The 22460-nt window shown below is 36.8% G+C and overlaps 1 protein-coding gene across 5 annotated transcripts in view; it reads right to left on the reverse strand.

The window, feature by feature from the left end:
• Positions 1 to 22460, reverse strand: part of LRBA (LPS responsive beige-like anchor protein) — a 422962-nt gene that overhangs the window by 376382 nt on the left and 24120 nt on the right. For all 5 annotated transcript variants that reach the window (XM_086612273.1, XM_086612271.1, XM_086612272.1 and 2 more), the window contains exons 2-4: positions 1942 to 2173; positions 1704 to 1804; positions 54 to 149 (exon numbers count right to left, since the gene is read on the reverse strand). In XM_086612273.1, coding sequence (XP_086468399.1) covers positions 54 to 149; positions 1704 to 1804; positions 1942 to 2173 — 429 coding nt within the window. The remainder of the gene's footprint in view (positions 1 to 53; positions 150 to 1703; positions 1805 to 1941; positions 2174 to 22460) is intronic.

Below are 22460 nucleotides of genomic sequence, written 5' to 3' on the forward strand. Positions count from 1 at the left end.
TAAAGGCAGTAATAGAACAACAAACGAACAAGAGACTTAAAATATCTACATACTGCAGCACTTTTCCCTGGAAAGTTGAAGAAGGCATCAGGTCCATACTTCTGAGGCATGTGTTTTAATACAGACAGTAACTTCCCAGCATGTGGTGGCTGACAGAAAGAATTATTGCACTTGTAAATAAATAAAACACGCCTATAAGAAAGAAAAGACTATACACACAAAAAATGAATTTTGACACATTTTAAAGCATTGCACATGGTTGAGTAATACTCTGCCAAGACACCTAGCACTTCCGATAAAGAACATTAACAGCATCATGGCTACCTTCACACAACACGCAGCAGGTGTGCTGAAATACAATTAATCAGATAACTAAATTAAGGACTTAAAGGCCAGAGCCACTTCCATTCAGCATAAACTAAACTGACCCTGAATGCTGGTTCCTCCCTCTATCTGTTCATTCCCATCAGCGCTACTGTTTGTGTGGATTTGCAGTGAGCTAAAGAAAATTAACTGACCAAGCTGAAAACTCATTTAGGAAAAACAAATGCAAACCAATTTTCTCAGTTACAGCAGTTTTGGATTGTGGCTATGTGAAACCTGCACCAGCACAAGGGAGATGAGGAGTATCTAGCAAAGTAGAGAGGGAGGATCAGCAGACAGGACTATTTTCATCAGGACTACAGTCATATACCAGATTAAAGTGTCTTTGGTTACATACAACCCTTCATATAAGTCCATGGAGAAAGTCTCAAGGGCAGTTTGGAGCACCTAAACTGAGTGTCCAGCTAGTGTGAACACTTAACACTTCCCACCACCCCCCTAATTCTGCATTGATTTTATTATAATGCTCAGTAACCATGAACTCCAAATCAAGTATAAAAGCCCCAAACACCACAGGTACAGCAAATACTGGTCACAGTGACCAAACAATTTTGTGCATCTTCTTTTACCACTTCATAACTTTCCAGTAGATTTTTTTTTTTTTTTAAACTATAAACTGTTAAAATAGCCCCCAATTCCAACAAAACAACAATTTGGTGTTAAAGAAAACTTTATCTAGTGGCCTCTACAACATGCACACTTCTACTTTAGGGAAGAAGGGTCTCAACAGTAAAAGGAGACTCTTCTCCCTTTCCAGTTCACACAGGAACAGGAGAAAACCCATGATACAATTTTTCAGCTGGAGCTTATTTCCTTCACTTCAATTTCTGCCACAAATTCTCACATCCCTAACTAGATAATTTTTTTTCAATCTTCAGGTAAAGAACAACAATGTGAAAATAAATTACCATACTGAACTGCCTATATAGACATTTTTTATTTATTTCTCTTTTGTCTTTTTATTATTTAAAAAAAAATTAATCCTTTTTCCTTCAATTTCATGTAACTGGAATTACAAAAACAAACACATGTGCGTAAAAACACTTGCTTAGAGTCACTATATTATTTTCAGGTGTTCAAAAAGACCAATCCAGTCTACAGATCCAAAAGGAAATTTAATTTTATCATTATTCTACTCTCCGTATTTTAACTGCTTCTAAGTAAAAAGATTCATTGATGTAATACCAGAAAGCATCCTGTATTTCTCAGTACATTTGAAATCTATTATAATGGTTATCAAACAGTCTTTTTACTTGTGAACATTAGGAAAAATATAAGCAATACTACAAAAACGTTTTCAGTTTTGTGTTTTCTTTTACCCATCTCCCTTTTTCTCCTTGAAGCTTGCTGAAGAATAACTTTAGCTCTCGAACTGTCAAGTTATAGCTAGCCAACACACCCAGCATATCCACTAAGAGATCTGAAAAGGAAAAGAACAGCAATATAATTTCTTAATAAAATGCAACATTAAATTTCTATCACCTAATTAATAAATGTTTCCTTGAGATTTTACATAAAAGGAACACAGTCTGAGTCATACACTGGGTGAAACTGTACCTGCAATCATGTTGTCAGCTCTGTCAATCCTCTTGAGCACTTGTTCAACGAGCCCCACTTCTGTGCACGCTTGTAGGTTGCGTATACTTTTCTTCAAGATTGCTGTAAACATGCTCCACACCTCAGCCTGGAGAGTGATGTCACATTTGTCCAGTAATTCTACCATGCAGGTGATGCCCTCTCCTTCTTGGATGATAAAGTTCATTTCCAAGTCAAAGGGGCCCCCAACAAGCTTTCAGACAAAAGATTAAAAAAAAAAAAAAACAAAACACCTTTAGACAATTGTGTCAGAGTACCATTCCATGTTTTAAGCTATTCAATCTGTAAGAAGAAAGTTATCAAAGACATAAGCTAAAAAAAACCAAAGCAAAACAAAAAAACACAAAAAAACATAATGATGCCGATATCAATATATCAAGTCTTATTCTTCCTCTGTTTCAAGTTCTGTTGGATAACTTCAACAAAGGTGCTCCTAAGGTGTCACCTAGTATCAGAAAATTGCTGCAGAAGAACATTTGGGTAGTTTAAGAGACAGATGTCCTGAGCTGCCTCGCACAGCTGGAAGGTGAAGAGACCAAGTGAGTGTTCTATAACAGGTGAGAGCCAAGTCAGCTAAGATATCTTCAATGGCCTGGGGCAGCCCTCAAAAGCTTTCCTTCACACATGCTTAATGCTCCTCAAATAAGAGGGCAACTCTAGCCAAAAGGAGCTGATGCACACCAGAAATATTACTGCTTACAAACACTTCAGAGTAACTCCTGAGATACTAAACGAAGTTGGGTAGGTATTACCTTTCAGCTTCATTAGTAGCCAAAAGTACTAAAAGGAAGCAGAAGCTTACCATACTTGCATGAAATGTGAAACAGTAGCACTGTTGGAAGGCTTTGACTATGCTTTGACCAGGGCACTTAAATCCTGCAATATTTCAGGTCTCCTAGATGCAGGCTTTGTTTGAACATACGCTGAGTAACCACACATGCACACGCCAAAGAGGTGGAGGGGGAAAGGAAATAACTTACTTCATTCTCATTTGTGTACTCAACACAATAAAAACCCAAGTTAAGGAAAGATGGATTGTACTAACCTAACTCCTCTACCCCAGTTTCCCCCTCCACTTCTTAAACTTTTCCTGGACTTTAGAACTGTATTAAACTTAATGCTTGCCAAAAGACCCATTATACACCAGCATACAACTAGGAATTCAGACAGCATTGACTAAAATGATCAAAACAGACTCACGATCAAAAGCGTTTCAGCTCGTTCTCACTTCTACAAGTTTGTCTAATAAAAAGCTATTATTTCTGTCCTGCATGGTGCTCCTTTCACAGGCTTTGACTATTAACAGCTTCAGTACTGTCACTTGCTGAAGTCATACCATGTCAAAACTGCCCCAAATTGCATATACTAACTTGTGTCCATATTGGCTCCCACAGATGCTCTCAGCTAGCCAGGATCTGGAGATAAACTTACCCAACGGAACAGAATATACGCTCTTCATTAACTACTGAAATTACCATACATTTTCCTCAAGTGTCTAAATCTTGTCACTTTGAAGAAGCAATCTTTGGTCTTCTGGGCATAAATCAGTAATGTCAAACACCACAAGAAGCAGAGAAAGTTACTGCTTTTATGAAAGAATAGACAATGTCTCATGGCAACAATTTCTAAACAGTAATTTACACTTTTCCATTTTCTCCCCTCTTGGTCATGAAAAATAATTATGCAATTTACTATCAGATGCTTTCTTAATATCTAGGGAAACTGCAGGAACTGAATGGGAAGACTTGAATTATATTCCCAGCTTCTCTATATCAACTCACACTGTCAACTGAAACAAATCTATCAAGTCATTATCATCCTCCAAGTCTCAGTTTTCCCCTTCCATAAGATGAAGCAAAGGCCGACATCGAGAAAGCTCTGTACGGTAGAATTCAAGGGAGAACACTGAGCAAAATGGATTAACACAGAATTATAACAAAACAAATGCAAAGAAAAAAGTACACCTCCCTTAATAAAAAAAATAAACAAAATATTTTATAACTTAAAATACATAACCAATATTATACTTTATTTTACACTAAATTTATCCTCCTCTACAAAACTGAGGTATTCCTCAAGAAACTGCTCTCTTTCTCACCATCTAGGTAAGAAAGAAAGAAAATGCTGCATTCCATGTACAGGCAGAAGAGCTGAAGGTTAAATTCCAGCCACAAAACACCTGCTAATTCTTAACAAGAAATTCAACTCTTAATGCATTTGGTTTTAACTATCGGCCAACTATCAATTATCACACCAAAACCATATAGGGCAACTAGAGATGACCTTACCTTCACCCTATAGTCTACACTACCAATCTTTCATTTTTGGCTAGATACACTATTGTCAGTAACCACCCATCCAGGAAGCTGTCAAATTAGGTTTCCAATCTCATCTGCAAACATAAGCATTTCAGCAAGTACATCCTAGGAATAATATGCTACGGTAGAAATAATTACCATTTTAACACTTCTTTCCTTTAAGGGAAGCGAGGACAAAAAAACTGACAGAGAAAGCAATATACCAAAGGCACGGTGCAGGTGATGTACTATATGTATGCATACCCATTAGATACACACAAGCACACACACACACCCTCCCCCCCCAAGTATTTCACATTAACCCTTTCTAATGGTGATTTGGAACTGATCAACCTTCAAAACACAAATTTGTTTCCAATGACAGGGATCATAATCCAAGTCCATGCATTGGCTAGTTATTATCTGAGCTGCAGTAATGGCTGTGCACAGCAAAATGTAATCTTCCCAAATGTCACAGTAAGTTATGAATATCTGAGCAGCTTAATGCACCTTACTAGCCATGAAGTGTGAGAATGTAATCTTATTACCTTTTTTATGGTTGTATTTTTTTGAATAATGTAGCCTTTGAACTGATGTATAGTCTTTCCTTGCACTTTAGCATGATTTGGTCTCCTATGTCACATAGTACATTTTTCAAAATTCTTCAATTCAACCTATTTTAAGCCCTATGCTGAGCTGCATAAACAATCTTTATAGCAACCTACTGGGTGGCATAACGTTTTCTTTCTTCAGCATGTGGAATTAAGTATAAGCTTAGAGGAATGGTTTCAAAGGTCAGCATTCAGAGTATTCAAATACATCCTCACAAATTTTACATTTTGCCAGTTATATTTACCTTCGAAAAACATATGTAAACTAAACCAATAGTTCAAGTTCTTCGGTAAAATGTTTCTACATTTAGCTGATGGAGAAAAGGGAGAACACTTTACAGCACACTCAAGAGTGATTTTTTTTTTTTCCCCTTAGAGAACCAAACTAATGAGAAGTCAACACAAGAGCATTAATTTTAAGTATAGAATAGCACTACATCACTTCTAAACAGAAACAAAAAGCCAATTTAAACACACGAAACCTCTCTCTGCAACGAACCTTTCATCTAACATAAAATGGGAGAAGTGATCCAAGATATAAAAGAGATGGTGCACTCTTTGGGTGAGCAACTACCCAGCGACAGTATGCAGAAAATAGCTTGGAATAAACAGAGTCGAGCTCCTCTTTCCTGAAAAATCATTATCTAGATTATGAATCTAATTTAAAGTCATTTCTCCCAGTGGCAGATACAAAATATTTCAAAGGCTTGTAAGAAAATGTGAGGAAAAGTATTCCAATGAACTGTAACAGAAAAAAAGAAATCAAGTCCAAGACCACAACCAGCATTTCTCCTGGAAAAGCCAAATTGGCTATACTGGGAGAACTATACAACTGATCTCCACAGTTCTACCTCAAACCTCCAAAAAAGACTTCACTTCTACTGAGCTTCCTCATCCTTCTGGTCACTAAATAACCTACACATCAAGACAAACATACTTGTTTTGTTCCCTAAAGCCAGGATGAAAGAACTATTAAGCAAGTAAACCTTTTCCTCAAGATGTCAATTTTGCAATCTCAGAATTATTGCTTTAGTATGTCCAAAACAACGAGTATGGACAATGCCTATCCAATAGAAAACATCTATCCCATGAACAAAAATATGCAGTCAAATAGGCCAGCCTTATCTCAGGGAAAATTTAAAAAGTTTATGCATATTAAGAGCCCGCAAAGCTGCATGTACAAAGCTGATAACTGCCTGAAAGCTTCTATTCATAACAGTAAGGTACTTGAACAAGGTAAACATCAAGAAAAATGTGCTGGAGCTAAACCAGTTGCCATTTAAACAATTAAAGGTTTGATATATACCCTACATTTTACCTCTGCTCACAAAATACCTATGTTATCCAAAATAGTCCTGTTCTTAAATGCGATTTTACATCATGTCAGTCAACCTGATGTTAAAAACAAACAAACAAAAAAACTCCCATGTTTTTCATCCCTCGATGATGAAATCTGAATGCAGTTTCTGAAGAACACAAACACAAAAAAGATGGATTCATTTTAGTCATTATGCTTCTGAGTAACAATAAATATAATATTCCTTGCCTACATTTACTCTTATCTTCCACCAAAGTCATAAACCACATCCTGGACTCCATGCCCTTTCACATACTCAGAAACTCAAAACAAATGTGTTGATCATCAAAAATACATACCAAAGATTTGGTAAGTATAAGAACTAAAAATCTATTTAGGGCAAGGATCTCATAGGATCATGAGTAATTCCAAGCCAGTCAAACCCCCTGAAGGCACACAATAAACAGTAAAAGTCAACATCCTGGATGTGATAAAAAGATGGTTCCGATTTGGAAAGGCCCCTACAGACCAGAAGAGGAAAAACGTGGGGAAAAAGAATAACTTGTACATACTCATTTGCAGCAATCCATCCTCTGTCCCTCACTACCCATTTTTCCACATAGTCCTTTCTCACCTCCAAGTGTTGTGTTGGTGATAGAGCATATTAAAATACAAGTCCTAAGAGGAGATTTGGTAGGAAAGCCCATTGGTAGTTTGGATAAGTATATCACATAGTGATATTAGCAGCAATGTCAAATCAGTGAAATCATAACAAACAGGGTTCAGGCCCAGAGAGGCAATATGGAGGCAAGAAAGGGAAAAAAAAAGTCTGGATGCATATTGCCACTATATCAACAATACTACTACTTCAAAAACTAGACAAAGCACAAAGAACTGTGAGAAGACCCACTCAGGAAAGGCAAGGTCATAATCTTCCAGCAAGATGCAAGCGATTTAACGTCAGTCACTACCTTAGCTCAAAGTTCAAAGTAACATGAGACCATGAACACGCAAGTCACCAGTGACTTTCTCAGGAGGAAACATTCTACTCCAGCCTCTTCTGTAAGCATCCTCTTTAACCTTGCTCCAACTTTGGACTTGCTTTCTTCCAGGTTCAAAAGTTAAAAAAAAAAAAAAAACACACACAAAAAAACACACACAAAAAACCTAAAATAATAAGACAAAGAGCAAACAGGTATTTCTTGAGCAGAAACTCAAACTTCTCCTGCTGATATCTCATCCAATACTACCCAATAGTTACACTACAAAAGAAGAATACTAATAGTACTCATCTCCTCTGCTTTCTAAGGGAAAAAAAGGATGGTAAGAAGCAGGGGAGGCAGAGGAGGAAGTACATTTTCTTCTTAGTTAGCTTTCGCTCCTGTTGCCAAGTCCCGAACAAAGCCTGCACCTTCATTTACCTGGCAAATACGAAAGGTTAATTTTAAACCAAGCATATCAATAGTGGCATTGCACAACAATATTTGCACCCATTTCAACGATTCTGATCAATACCATTATTAACTATGACCAAAGCTGGGACATTCAGGAAAAAAAACATTCCCATTGCTTCCCTTCATAGTGATGTGACATTAATGTTCTTTATTAAAATAAAATTTCTTCAAATCTGTGTCTCGTTTGGAAAACTGCCTAAAAGTAAATTTAACAAGCACCCACAAGGTGTGAAGAGTCTCCTGCTGCCACCTAATGTTGTATTTGAAACCGTTAGCCCAACATGACACGTTTTTAATACAGTGTCTCAGCGCAGTATGATTGTCTTCCTCCCAAAGACAGCTTTATATCAGCAGCTTATACCTCATGCTCTGTCACAACAGAGAAGAAAGCTGTATCTCCAAGAAATAAGACTGGATAAGATTTCAAATTAGCAGAAAAGTTTACATTTAAGTATTGGTTTAAATAAAACCAGAGTTTTTTTCATCTTCACAAATGCTAACGACAGAAGGCACACAATTTACATGGGAAAGCGCAGCATATATCTCCCATCCAGTTCATCTGAGACAAAACAGTTCATTAAAACTTTTCTTTAAAAAGGCACTGAGCTATGTCTATGTATACATTAAAATGGCTCTCTGAGCCAAGAAAAAAAAGTGAAAAAGCAAAATTCCAGGTAGGAACAATACATCTGAAGCACCCTTACAGGGGTGACATTTACCTCTGGCTTTCTCCTTCCCAGCAGAAGGGGTGAGGCGTGGGGGGAGACCCAACAAACCACAGTTTCAAAAGCTAATTACGCTGTAATCAGTGATGTTGTATTTAACACAGCTAATAATCTACTATTTTCACTCTGCTTGCAAGGATTTTTAGATCAAATTAATTCACTACCACAGTTAGTTCAGCTTGTAGTGTGCAGCAATTTTTTTAAGTATGTTCTAAAGAATTAAATTCAATCTCTGTCTTATAAAGGGAACAATCTTAGTTTTCAGCAAAATGATTAGCAAAGTTAAATTTTGTCCTTCAAAAACAAACAAGAACACCAAAAAATCCCAGATTTATTTTATCAGTTTGATATCCATTTAAAAAATGATCTCAGTACAAACAGTTCAGATTAAAAACAAATACCACACTCAAACTCAGAACAGTTACAGCACTCCATACCATCATGTACAGTGCTTCTGTCTTCCCTACTGGAAGTTCAACAACAGATTCCAAAAATGAAATACACAGACAAGTCTAATACTAGGAATTTTACCCTCCTCCCAATCTTTACTAACCCATCAAGAGGTAGCACAGCTGATATAAAAAGAAGGACTGCCAAAAACATGACACAAGACGAGTACTGGACCCAGGGAATCCCACTGACAGAGACCAAAGAGTGGACATACCCAGCAAACTTCCAGGCTACTGGACAAGCCCAGAGAATAAAACAGGAGACAGCATAAAACTGATTCCCTACCAACTTTTGTCCAAAGAGTCACATTGAGCATAGAGGCCCTTTGCTCCTGGGGAGGCCATGCCACTATCAGCTTTGTTTCAAGTCCCTGAGGAAACAAAGGACTTCCAAGCTGATTTCTTGAAAATAAAGGAATCTTAATGCAGTCCAGAGAGTGGCTTAAGGCATATTTAAAAACCTGGCAGTTTTTCCAGTTTGGTTTATATTATAGATCTCAACAGATACTAACATAGATATAGACTATATTTAAATCCAGCTGAAATTTGTGTTTTTCCATTATCTGTATTAATAGCATTAAATCCCACTTTTGTTTCACTTTTTTCAGTGTACCTTAACCTGTGATACCGTTTAAGACATACAAGAAAGATACGACTCTAAGAGATGGCTTAATAACATGCAAATTTGTAGCTCCATGCAGGAAATGAAATATCCTAAATCTTTACATCACATCAGATTCATACGTACACTGAAAGCAAATAAATCATTTAAACCATGATACAGAGAACCTTTTTAAATTTGCATTTATCTACAGTAAATACTGCCATGTTCTTTAATAGCTTGCTAGTGCAATCTTAGCAAACTAATGATTTATGGTTTTGACATTTCAAAAATCAGAAATTTGTCATTTTATGACATCCAGTAGAAAGTCAGCTCGAGTTACATTACTCTGAATCTAAACTCCAATATATGAAACACACATAGCAAAGCACTGTACCATACTGTCCATTTCATTACCCCAGCACTTTCCTCCCTAGCTGTGCTTCTAAAAGTTATCTAACATTTTTATTTGAATTTACAAGAATATTAGAAATTTTTTTTTCCAGGATCCAGACACACGTAACTTCATCAAGCATATAACATTTTGTCAAGTCTGGAAATACTACCCATCAGCAAACAAAAACAATCTGCTATACACTGAGAGAAACAGAGTAACCATACCTCTGTCACCAAACTGCACAGGTCTGCATCCTGTCCTATCTAAATCCTTCTCCTCAAGGAAGGAGTCCAAAAGGTAACATTTCTAACATCACATGAATCAACAACATGTCCAGGGCAGAGAACAAACCATACAGTCAGGATGACTTTACAGAGAATGTCCTGCTTGCACCTAACTCCATCAGTCAGGATATCCACATTGTATGCCACAGGCAGAACCAAATTCATTCTGCCCATGGACCAAATCAGAAAAAAACACCCCAACTATACAGCACCAATGCCATACCTGAGCAAACACAACTGTGAGTTTCCATATACAGAAAAAAAAGGGCCCACACAGAAGTTAGACAGGTAGGTTAAAATAAGCAAAGTAGTTTGACTCCCACTGCCAGAGAACACAGTCTTCTCTTGCAATGACTAGCAAAAGAAAAAAAATTCAATTTTAATAATACATTCGGATACTCCTAAAAAAAATAAGTAAAAAAAAAGCCATACCTGAAACAATTTGCCCAGGCTTTGTCGTCATTAAATTACTTCTCCTAACCCGCTTAGCATTCAGCGTCTGAAAACCTAACAGCTAGCTTTTTTTTTTAAATTACTTAAATGTAAAAAGATAACCAAAGGTATCTGTTTTCCTTCAATCAAACTGGTATGCAAAGACAACAATAACAATTCAATAAGGAAGCGTTTTAAGACGCTTCCTTTAAACATTTAGTTTTATTAATGACTCAGAGAACTAATTATTGAATTTATTTCAATTTGACAAGAAAAATTACAGGTGTAATAAACCCTTTCCAATTATAAAGAAGTACAAACATTAGACAATTATTCTGATGTATACCACATACACTGAATACTTCTAAAAAAGATATATGTATCTTTCCACAACAGGGTATTAATATACAATAATACATTATATCTGACGTTCTGAAAATTGCACTTCCTAAGCTAAGACAATTAGAAAAAATGTGAAGTAAGTAATTCTCAAAAAGTTTCCCAGTGCATCCAAAGTGAGGGACACACACCCCAGGGGGTGTGCAAGATAATCCTCTGGGGTGCTAAAAGAAAACACTTTCTGTATCATTACTAAATAAAACTTCAAAATTAAAATAGTTTTTATCTTATCTTTATCTCACTCTTTTCAATTTCTATTTTTGTATGGTTTATAATGTATGTAATATACTAATACAGCAGTCCATGTATATCATTTATAAATCATAGAATGGTTAGGGCTGGAATAAACAGTTATACATTTATTGGGGGTGCATGCTCAAAATTTTTTACTGTTGGAGTGTGTAATCAAAAAGGTTTGAAGACTACTTCCCTAGATGCTAGAGAACAAACAATATATCCCTTTTTTCCTACAGAAACAATGCATCTGTCTGGTATTTTGCAGTGCATTGAGGGTGGGAGGAAGCACGCCACACTCTTTACAGGTTCTGTAAAGTTTGCATCCTGCAAATCTTATAACAAGCAATCCTTCACGTAACTTTATAACTTTTGACTTAAATTGGATATCTATTCCGTAATACTTGCAAAGTACATTATTAAAAAACTGTGCAACGATGGAATTCTAGGAGTAAAACAAGGTTACGAGTTTATTTTAGGACACATGTTTGAAAATGTTCTGACAGCTTGTAGAGGATACCAGCTACAAGTAAGGGAGAAAGGCGAAAGGGACAAAGGAAATCACAGAATCGTGGAATTGTATAAGAATAGCAAAGAACAATCTTACAAAAGGAATAAAATGAAACTCAAAAAGCCAAGAAGGAATAGAAGGCGAAGGAGTAATCAGTTTACTTATAAAGCTCCAGCAGGTTTTATGAGATATAGCAACCCTAATGTGAAGTATCTCCTCCTCACACAGCACACGTGTGCCAGCTCCTCATCTGCCGTCACATTTCGCAGGTCAGCACGTTAACTGCAGAGAATCTCAGCACAACTAAAGACACCAGCTTACAAATTCCAACATTAACCAAGAACCAGCACATCTGTTTCTGTCATTTCTGACACTGCCTCGATCCAGAACAGCTGCAAAACACCACATTTGCTTTCTCAGAGTTGGCAGAGTGGCTGCCACAGCTAAAGCAGAGATGGTTAAGAGCTTGGATGTAAGAAATTCGAAATGACATGCTAGAGGAAACGTAACGCTCAGCTTTCCCTGTTGCCATTTGTTTAATTTTCTGTAGCTGTGATCAACATGGGAGAACCATGCAGATGATCCTGACTAAAACAGGAGGGTGCCTAGAATAAATAACAGCCCTTCATTTATTCTTACCAAGAAATGACTTTTTTTTTTGCCTTCAGATTCCACCCCCCTCTGAATATGCCACTACATTGTTTGGAGTTTGAAAAAGTATGTATTACCAGAAGTCAGTGTATTGAAATAATAAGTAATTTAAAGAAGGATAGCACAAGACTGAAGTGGTATTTCCAAAAGATTGAGATCCATTTGCTTACCAAACAGCCTATCAGTAATACTGGACTGAGCCCAAAGCCCCACTACCAGCATCAGTGCTGAATTCCTCTTTTCCATCTAAGCCAATCTAAGCCATGCCCACACCAGAAGAAAAAGGTGCCTCTCTGCAAACAGACATTATCAGTAAAGCCTCCATCACTAGCCCATTTTTTCTTTTGTTTCTTTTAATTCCCACAAAGCAATACTAAAAGCAAGGACAGAAAAGTGGCTCTGGCACTTAGTGTTTGCTAGAAGTGGCCTACATTTCTATGTTTGCAAAAACATTTTAAAACTTCCCACACACACACACGGAGTTGCCACAACACTCTCTTCTGTTTGGTTGGCTTTTTCCCCCCGGTACAGAAGCTACTACTATTACTCTAAGGCTCTGCCTGCCTCCATTTGTCTCTGTCCTTTTTCTCAGCATACAGGCAATGACTGAAAGGAAATTGTCTCCAAGGAATAGTTACAACAGTAAAGGAGAGGAAAAAACCCAAACACACATACAAAGAAACAAACAAGACAAAGACTGGTAGTGTTGCACAGGTTACCACTATCACCTACAAATATACTATCTTGTTTATAATGTCCCCACTCTTCTCATAAGTGCTTCTCCTAATAAATTCCAGTTGTTCTCTTGGTCAACCTGTATGAGTACTCTCTTCTCCCTTGGCTTTTTCCATTTCCACAGAAAACAATGTAATTCTGACTTAGCTATACAACACCTGCCTATACATTTAGCTAAGCAGCTCCACCCATCCAGTTCACACCGTAATTCCCCAGTTCCTCTGGGAGAGCCACCTCCCACATAGGCCAGTGTGCAAACTAGTTATGCAACATGCTGTGTGCACAGAAGGGGATTATCTTATGACCAAGCTTATTTTAACTGTTGAACAGAGCTGCATTTGAAATTAGACCTAAAAAGACAAAGCCATCCTCAATTAACACAACTGTAAATTACATTCTGTTTGATTTTTTAACTTTGAAATCAAATACCACCAAAAGCAACTGTCAAGTACTGAAAACCTGGCAAGACCCTTCCATTCCCCTGTGACCAACTGCAGTTTAGACTGGGGGAAAGCAACAACTGCGAGACAACAGGGTTTTGAATTACAGATTGAAACAAGCATTTAGCCAGTAAAGCCAGCATTTGCTAAGGCTTGGCCTCCAATATTTTTAACTTGGAAAGAGTTTTTAAAACCATCAAATTCAACAGATTTGTCAAAAATTCTGACAAAAAACACAGCACTAATGAAGTTCTCGACATTCCTTCATCATCGCTGTATTGTCACATCCGGTATTCAGACTTCTAAGGCAGAAAGGCTTGTTCTGGAATTACTATGTTCATGAGGATTTAAGAATTTAGAATGATGCTTAAACACCTTCCCCGCACACAAATCTGTGAATCAAAACTAAACTATTATCCACAAGTGATAGTACACAAAACCTGAAAAATTCTACATCCAAATAACGTAGGAGTATATGAAATCGTATTTCCTAGAATATTCTTTTCTCTGTGAAAAGTGTGATTAACTGAAGAATAAATCTTGCTTCAGTGAGACAGTGAAGGACCATCTGCCACTATGAAAAGCTACTCAACTCGAACACAAAGAAAGTATAATTATAAAAGGAGAGGTTAATGCCATCAAAACAAAGAACAGTATAATCTTTTTAGCAAAATAATCTACTTTATTCCATATTCAAATTGTTTTCCTTTTTCTTTAGCGTTAACAGTCACTGTAGTCCTACATCAATTCCTTCAAATTCTGTCAGTACTAAAAACCCACAATAAAAGAACCATCTTCTACAAAAATTATACTTATTTACTAAAGCAAGTTTTAAAGAAAACAGGTAACATCTATTACAGTCATGGATTCTGGGACTGCAAGGGTAACTACAGAATTTATAAATAAAAAAGGCTTTGGAAATGATAAAAGATTTAAAGATTTGTCACCGAAACAAACAAATAGAAAAATATCTTCAGTTTATAAGTAAATCAGTTTGATTTAAATTCTAAACCTGGAGATCCAGTGAAGCCTCTATCAGAGGAGCTATTTCTTTTTCTTTTCCCTCTACTGGCACATTATCTCTAGAAATGAAGTTTTGCCAAGCACGTTCAGCACTATGGCGAACCACAGATGTGGTTCTTCGATGTTTATCAAATCAAGCTCTTAAAAACACTACTTTCTGTGGTTTTCCACATATGTAAATATTTATTTATACGAGGAAAAGATTTCCCAATACAACAACAGAAAAAGTAATTACCATGAAAATCATGAAACAAGAAACAAGTGTCAAGACAGCAACCTGGCAGGATAAACTGTGGTCTCTCAGGTGCGAAGCCAAAGACTGGCACAAGTATCTCCGTTCTCTCACTGCCAATATCAGAATGTCTTGAAAGTCAGGAATACATGTGCCTTTGGGGGGGGCGGGAGGGATAAAAAAGGAGAAAAAAAAACCCACAGAACAGAACAAAAGACTTGAATCTTAAAGTTTCCTTTTCCTTTCAATCAGTCTACACATTACCTTTTGTTCCAGTGTAACTTCAGAGAACAAAGAAAAAGAGCACTACTAACTACATGTGCCCTAGCAAAAACACTGGTGTGTACATACCTGCTCTTACGCATAGCTCACCATACTTTTCCAAGTAGAAAGAGAACTTTATAGTGGTAGCTGCAACTTCGTGAGAATAAACTGCCATTAAAGTTACACCAACTTTATCTATACACTAAACTTTAGTGTGGTTCTATTTTGTCAAAGATGAAGACATATGGCACTGTTTCAAGACTCCGGAGTTGTTACAGCATGCACATTTCCACATAAGCTATATCCAAATCCACCAGACTCTTTCACACCACACATTCATCCCTTAATTCTGCAACAAAGGATACAGCTCATAGTATTTGTAGTTTTTCCACTCTTCTATTTCTGCACAGAAAACATATGCTAATAAAAAAAAAACCCAACCAGTCAATTGATCAGTACTATGTCTGAAGCAGTTTTGGAATTCAGAAAATTATTCCCAATGCCAAGATAAAAGCAAAAAGAAGTTTTCTGAAACTTAAAATTCCATAATCTTTTCCCACCAATTCAGAAAAAACAATTACAGGGGGAAAAGAACATTGCCAAATGAAATTGATAGCATCGTTGCCACGTTTTCTGCTACCCATCATGGACCGAGTTATAAACTTGAACAAGATAACAGCCCTGGTTTCCTGCCATATTACCCAGGAGACACCTGAGGACCCTACAGCTCTTGGACTCTTCTGCTGTGAAAGAGCTGCAACAACACACTGAAACTGCAATCCTTGGGACTTCAGAAGTCCCAGGACAACCAGCTACTCTGAAACTCAGAGTTCAGAGCTGCAGATTGCCTGCGTCCAGTCTCTCACGGAAGGGAACAAGAAGCTCTGCAAAAAAAGAACTGCAAAACTTTCCAGGCTTTTAAGTCACTAAAGATCCATCAGATAAGCTGGCACAAAATCACAGAAGTATTTGATTAACAGTGGTAATCCTGCCAGATAGTCACCACACATATTTTTCTAAAATTCAAACGTTTCTTTTTGTCAGAAAAGTCAATTCGTCAATGGCTTGCTTCATTATAAAATTCTGAAGTGAAATGGTGAAAATAACTCATAAAAGGCTGTTGCATATTTGAAGCTTAATTTCTATACTTTAAAAACTGGAAAAATCCAGTGTCTCATCTCTACTACTTGAAAAAGAAATTAAAATAGGTATAGCAGAAATCAACTATTGCAAGCAATTACACCTTTTTCAAGCTATATAATAACCTGTTGTAGTGAGGCATTACCAAAAGCACTTTTTTTATAGTTAGGATGGTTTAAAATGGGTAAAACTACATCAAACTCGAGATACTTTGCACACAAAATAAACTCAAGTAAAAGTACAGCTATGCAGCTCTGCTACCTGTGCTTGTTCTTCCATACAAGTGGTCAGCTCAAGCTTCTATTTATGCAGTTAAACTGTAATGTGACAGCAACTTGAGTAACTGAAAAAATAATCCCGTTGTACTGTAAAGGTTTAAAAAGGGAAATTATCAAATTCTCTGTAATGTTCTCCCCCAACTCTTCTTTAATGTTAAGAAGCTTCATCCCATAACCAAATTCCTCTAAAACTTTAATCAGAAAGCATGTGTCATTGCATTTCAAATTTCTATTGCCAATATAAAGTTAGTGCATTTCATTACATAGTCTCTTATTCTTTTCATAATGTCTGTCTTACAACTTTCATGGTGTCTCGACATGGTATTAGTTTAATAATTGCAAATAGAGAGAAATAAAGAGAAATAAAAGGAGGTATCAAAGAATTATTAGTGTCACATGTGGTCAAATCCACATAAAGCCTTTTTTTTTTTTAAATACTGATAAAAAAGTACTGTACCAGCAGGGAGGAATATAGATTGCAGAAAATAAGTTCCAAGAAGCAAACATGAACCAGATTCATTTACACACTGTTTGAGGTGTAGGGAAAACTACAAGGTCTTTAAACAGGTTTCCCCAAAAAAGTCAGTTTAATTTATATAGATGACAAAATCAGGATGTAGTACAAGAAAAATCAATACTACCAGCATACTATGAACCTCTCCACTTTATACTCATGCTTGTTTTCCTCTAGTATACTAACTTATGCACACTTTATCACAAAAGTATTTTTGCAACAGACTAACAAAAAGCACGCTCGCTCCTACTTCACATATTTCTTAAAAGTCAGTCACTCATGTCTCCTAACATCATGCATCCTGAACTGTCAGAAAATTCTGCTGTTTGGGGTTTTTTTTACATTTAAAACTGATGAAAAGCATTATTTAATTGGTAGTGAAAGATCCCCAATCACTTACTCTACACCTGCTTAACTGGATCTCTCCAAAAACTAAATAGGCTTGAAATCAAACACACAGGTCAGATGCCTTCTCCGCTTCGCAAAAAAAGAAGCAATTAATGCTGACAGCTGAGTACAGGCACAGTGGTTGGAACAGCAGGTTAGCTGCCACTTCAAGGAGTAATAAAATAGTAAATTCCAGGATACTGCCTTCAAAAATTAGTTATTTTAATTAAGATAATAATTAATTTTAAATAGTTGATTAAGAAAAGAAAAATTATTTGTGGTAATGTTTACATTTTACTCCGAAAATTTTTTTTTTACTCTGAAACAGTAAAAAATACTTTTTTTTTTACTCCAAAACCTACTCTCACCTCAACTACAACATATTATATGCATTGTTTCTTTCAAATGCTTGAACTATGGAAAAACACAGTTCTTCGTGTAAAGCAAAACCCACACAGGTACTTCAGCAACCATTATCTTCACCTACAATAAACGAAGTGTAAATCAGGTATTTACATTCCCACAAAACTTAAGACTTTGTGCCTTAAGTTTTATTCTTAACAAACTTGAAACTCCTGTCATCAGTTCCGTAAATCGTGATTTATTCAGACAATCTGTTTATTGATTATGGACCCACAGATTTACAAACAGGAAGCTTTTTGCTTGCTTGTTTCACATTTTTCTGCCTTTTTTCCTCCACTGTAATACTTTAAGCAATGTCTATACAAACAATTCTGTGTAAACAGTATTGCATTCCAATCTGTGTGGTATTCCAAGCCGTAAAACATTAATTTCCTCAGAAACACAACTGCTGTCGTCTTAGAATTATTATTGCAAGACTTCTGGCTCTCTTTACACTCTTTTATGAGAATGAAAATACTGACTCCTGGGGAACTGCACTTAAACTTTATTCTCTGAAAATGTATTTTCTTAGAATTGTTCAAGACGAGATTTGTACCCTTTGAGAAATACCAGTGTCTGACAGGAGATGAGTTCTTCAGGGCCATGAAATAAAAATACTTTTTAGAATAAAAATGATTCTTCTGTCATTTTTAAGAACATCCAAGTGGTTGAGGTTCAAAATTTGTAGTTTTAACATGAGTTGTATGCCCTCATTCTCCTCACTCATACTGGCCCTACTTCCAGCTGAGCCATTTTCTTCCTGACGCTAACACAACAACCTCCAGGATTTCATTCGTAGACTATCTCAAAAGTTTCATAATCAGCAACTTTGCAGAAGCACTATAGAATTATGTCATGTTAAATGAAACATTCCAAAACAAAATCTTTCAATTCAGTTCTCCCAAATGAAAATTCAATCAGAAATTTTCTTCATTTCCTTTCACAGGAATTATTTTCCTCCACTTGAAGTTGTCTGACCAAAAACTGGCACAGCTTACTACAAATAAAAGCTAAAAGTAATTCCATAATGAAGTGGGGTTTTTTTTAAGAATTAGAAGTATAAAGATAAACAAGACTGCAGAGGTGGTAGACAAGAAAACATGCAAAGGAATGAAAGAGAAAACAGCAAATCTGAAGACACAAAGAAAAAGGAATTATTTTTAAGGGAGAATAAAGAGCATTGGAATTACAGACTTCAATCTCAGTAAAACAGTATGTTGAGAAGACTAAATCTGAAAGCAAACTCCCTAGGTTCATCAGAGCGCAGGAAAGTTTACAGGACACAAAGGGTTTCAAGGGAGCAATGCTGGAGTCTGAAGAGGAGAAACCAAGTGCTTTTCTGGAGAGTTATCTTCTGTTTGTACCTCTCCCTGGTTTCCTCTTCTGCGTACACTGGTATTTACTATTTCTAGCTTAATTCAGCTTTTCCATAAATGTTCTTATAGCAGAAGTCTCCTTTGTATAGGCTTGTTCGCTCAGTGTAAAGTAGGGTTAGAAAATTGTTTGTTCTTGCCTCCCTTCTTCATCCTGAAACCACATCTGATCTTCAAATACCACTCATTCACACACATTATCATCCCAACGCAACTGACTCAGCATCAATAACAAATGATAAAACCTCTTCCTTCACCATCAACATTATCACCAAGTTGAAAACAGCCAAAAAGACTTCCAGAATTCTCCCTTCTCACCTCTCTCAGCCTCCAGTAACTACCACGCAATGCATCATCTTGGACCATAATTTCGCATCATTCTAAACCCTCCATCCCACTCACTTCAGCACATCCAGAACATGTGCAATTCCTTCTGTTTCAGCTGTGGCTAAACATTCAAAAATGATAACTTTTAATTCTATTTTCCCAAAGGAAATTCAGCCAGAACTTACTTTTTTTTTTCTTTTTCCCCTAAAAAAGGAAGAAATTTTGCTTTTCAGTTGGTACTTGTCTTCACTTTCCTCTATGTAGAGTGCTGCAGCCACTTTCTGGTTTTGCCTCCATTTTCTGTCAAGGTGCTTTTCTCAAGCACTTTAGTATCTTCTACTCTATGCTGTCCTAATACTTCTCTCGGCAGACACTGATAGAACAGAACATACAGGCAATCATAACTCAAGTTTCTTATTTTATCAAAGCTACAGTGATTTGAAAAAGAAAAAAAAGAAAAAAGACTATAAAACATACCAAAAAAAACCAAACACTGATCATAGCACCATTCATAGAATTTGGAAGGGAAAGGAAGTTTCCAGAGGAAATAATTTTCCTCTGTCCTCTTGGTCTGATCTAATTGCAGCAGCCTAAAGAAAGGCAATTTGTGTACAAAATCAATCTTTGAATACCTCCACTAGACCAATTCATCAAGTTTAAAGCTGTCCTCATTTTCAGGGGCTTTGCCCTGGTTTTGACTGGGACAGAGTTAGTTTTTCTTTTTGGCAGCTAGCAGAGCTCTCTGTTTTGGATTTAGTATGGGATTTGTTATGAGAAGACTGTCAATAGCCACTGATGTTTATAGCTGGCACTGAGGCATCAAGGACCTTTCAGTTTCCCATGTTTTTCCAGTGTGCAGGAGCGCAGCAGGCTGGAGAGAGCACGGCCAGGACAAAGGGCTCACAACTGCCCTTGTGATTTGAACTTAGACTTAGGATTGAGGGCTGAACTGGCCAATGGAGCATTCCATATTATGCAGCGTCATTCTCAGTATATAGATGAGAGTTGACCGGGAAGAAGCTCTGACTCTTCCAAGATCTCTCTCAGACTCAGAATTCTTTCTCTCTCTCTCTCTCTTTTCAAGCGTCTCACTTGTCCAGGATTGTGGTGTCAGGACTTACCTGTTTCAGGATCACTTGCCAGGACCAGAGAGGCACTGGTCACTGGGTGGTGAGCAATTACACTGCGCATCAATTGTTTGTATATATTATTATCTCTATATATATATTCACATATTATAATAATATTTTATCATCATTACTTTTAATTTTATATTATTATTAGAGTGTTCTTATTTCAACCCACGAGTCTCCTTCCCTTTTTCCCTTGAATTCTCTTTCCGCTTTCCCGGGGTTGAGGGAGGGAGAGCGAGCAGCTGTGTGGCATTTAGTGCTGGGTTAAACCACAACAGGCCTGTAATCTCTGCTAATAATATTTAGCAGTTACTTTCTTTGAGTATTGTCTTAGCTTAGCCAATTATAACAGCAGTGCTAGTCACTTCGTGCCAGTTTTCGTACCCATCTATCAACACTGATAACTCCTTCCTTGGGAGTTCATCTATGTCAGTTATGTCCTCTTCCAGATCTCCCCCAGCTCTCCCAGACCATTCAGGTTACAACCCTCAAAATACCAGTAAGAACCGTTTGAAACAGAGTGTAAAATAATACATTTGGCTCTGCTGTGCTGCAGCCTGCTCTAAGTATTTCTGTAACCTTACTTCGGAAAGAAGACATCTTACTCTAACCTCTTCCTCTTATTTTGCTATTTTTCTCCCCATCTTGCATCCGAAATTACATAGTATCCTCTTGAAAAACAGCACCGGAGCTTCAAACACTGAGTCCAGCTCAGAGAAAGAGAATCCTCCCTGCCTTAGCTAATAAGAGTTTAACATTTCTCCCAAGGCCCACTGTGCTGTGTTGCTTGTTATCGACTGTCTGCGTAAGTCAAGGGGAAAACAAACAGATCAGACTAACCAAACTCCCACAAAAAGGCATTACAGAACAGAACACACTCGCGTGGATTAGTAGTAGGATGTTTTCTATGAAGAAAATTTTCATGTATCTTTGAGAAAAACAGAAGGAAATAAAGCAGCACAAAAAGAACAGATGTCTTAAAAACTTTTTCAGCCTTTGCCTATTTAGAAACTCATTTTTAAGAAAGAAAAAGTGGTGATCTATAATTTGCGTAAATTAGCGTCAAATCAATCTTCCCAAAGATGAGCAGGGATATCAAGACTGTTTTCATGCATACTTCAAAATAGTACAGTAATAGGTATTTTGTATATTAATTCAAGACACTGTCAGCTGGTTTTGCTCTTTTTCTTCCTCTTGGAAAGACAGCGGTGCTAACCACCGCATCTTGACTCAGTCACAACAAGGCGCAGATCTGCTGCTACACAAACCAAGACTGATGAGCACCATCTCATGGGCATTTCAGGTAACGGATTTTGAGTAAAGAACTTTGGGAATTCTCCGGTGTATGGATCCAGCCTCCAGAATAAATACATTGAAACTGAACAACACACAAGCATAATTTCTAAGTTTCAGATGCTTAGATGTGAAAATATGGCATGAGTTAAGGACTTTTCTAAAAATTAGTCACTGCAAATATATCTGACAGGAACTTTGCCACTTCCACACAGAAAGAATTTTAGAAGTATTTAGATATCTAAAATTAGTATTTAGAGGCAGTTTTGTACATACAATTAACCCAATCCCAAAGAATCCACTTTCTTGCACAGGGACTTTAAAATAAGTTTTTCAAAAAATAGGATGAGAGAAGTACCAACAGATTTATTTTCCATTTTAATATAATTCAAAGGAAAAAAAAAGTATGACTGCATACTTGTATGTTTTCTTTTCAACTTTACAACGGTCAATGAGATTCTAACAGCCTGTTTACATCTATTCCTGCAGATCCCAGGATGACTAGAACGTGACTCCTTAAAAACAGTCTTATAGACCACATTGCTTCGAGTACTTGACATTCCACAATATAGTTCCTCTGTGACCTGAAATTTTACT

This window comes from Tauraco erythrolophus, chromosome 5 (genome assembly GCF_009769465.1).
Source record: "Tauraco erythrolophus isolate bTauEry1 chromosome 5, bTauEry1.pri, whole genome shotgun sequence".
NCBI classification, from domain to species: Eukaryota; Metazoa; Chordata; class Aves; order Musophagiformes; family Musophagidae; genus Tauraco; species Tauraco erythrolophus.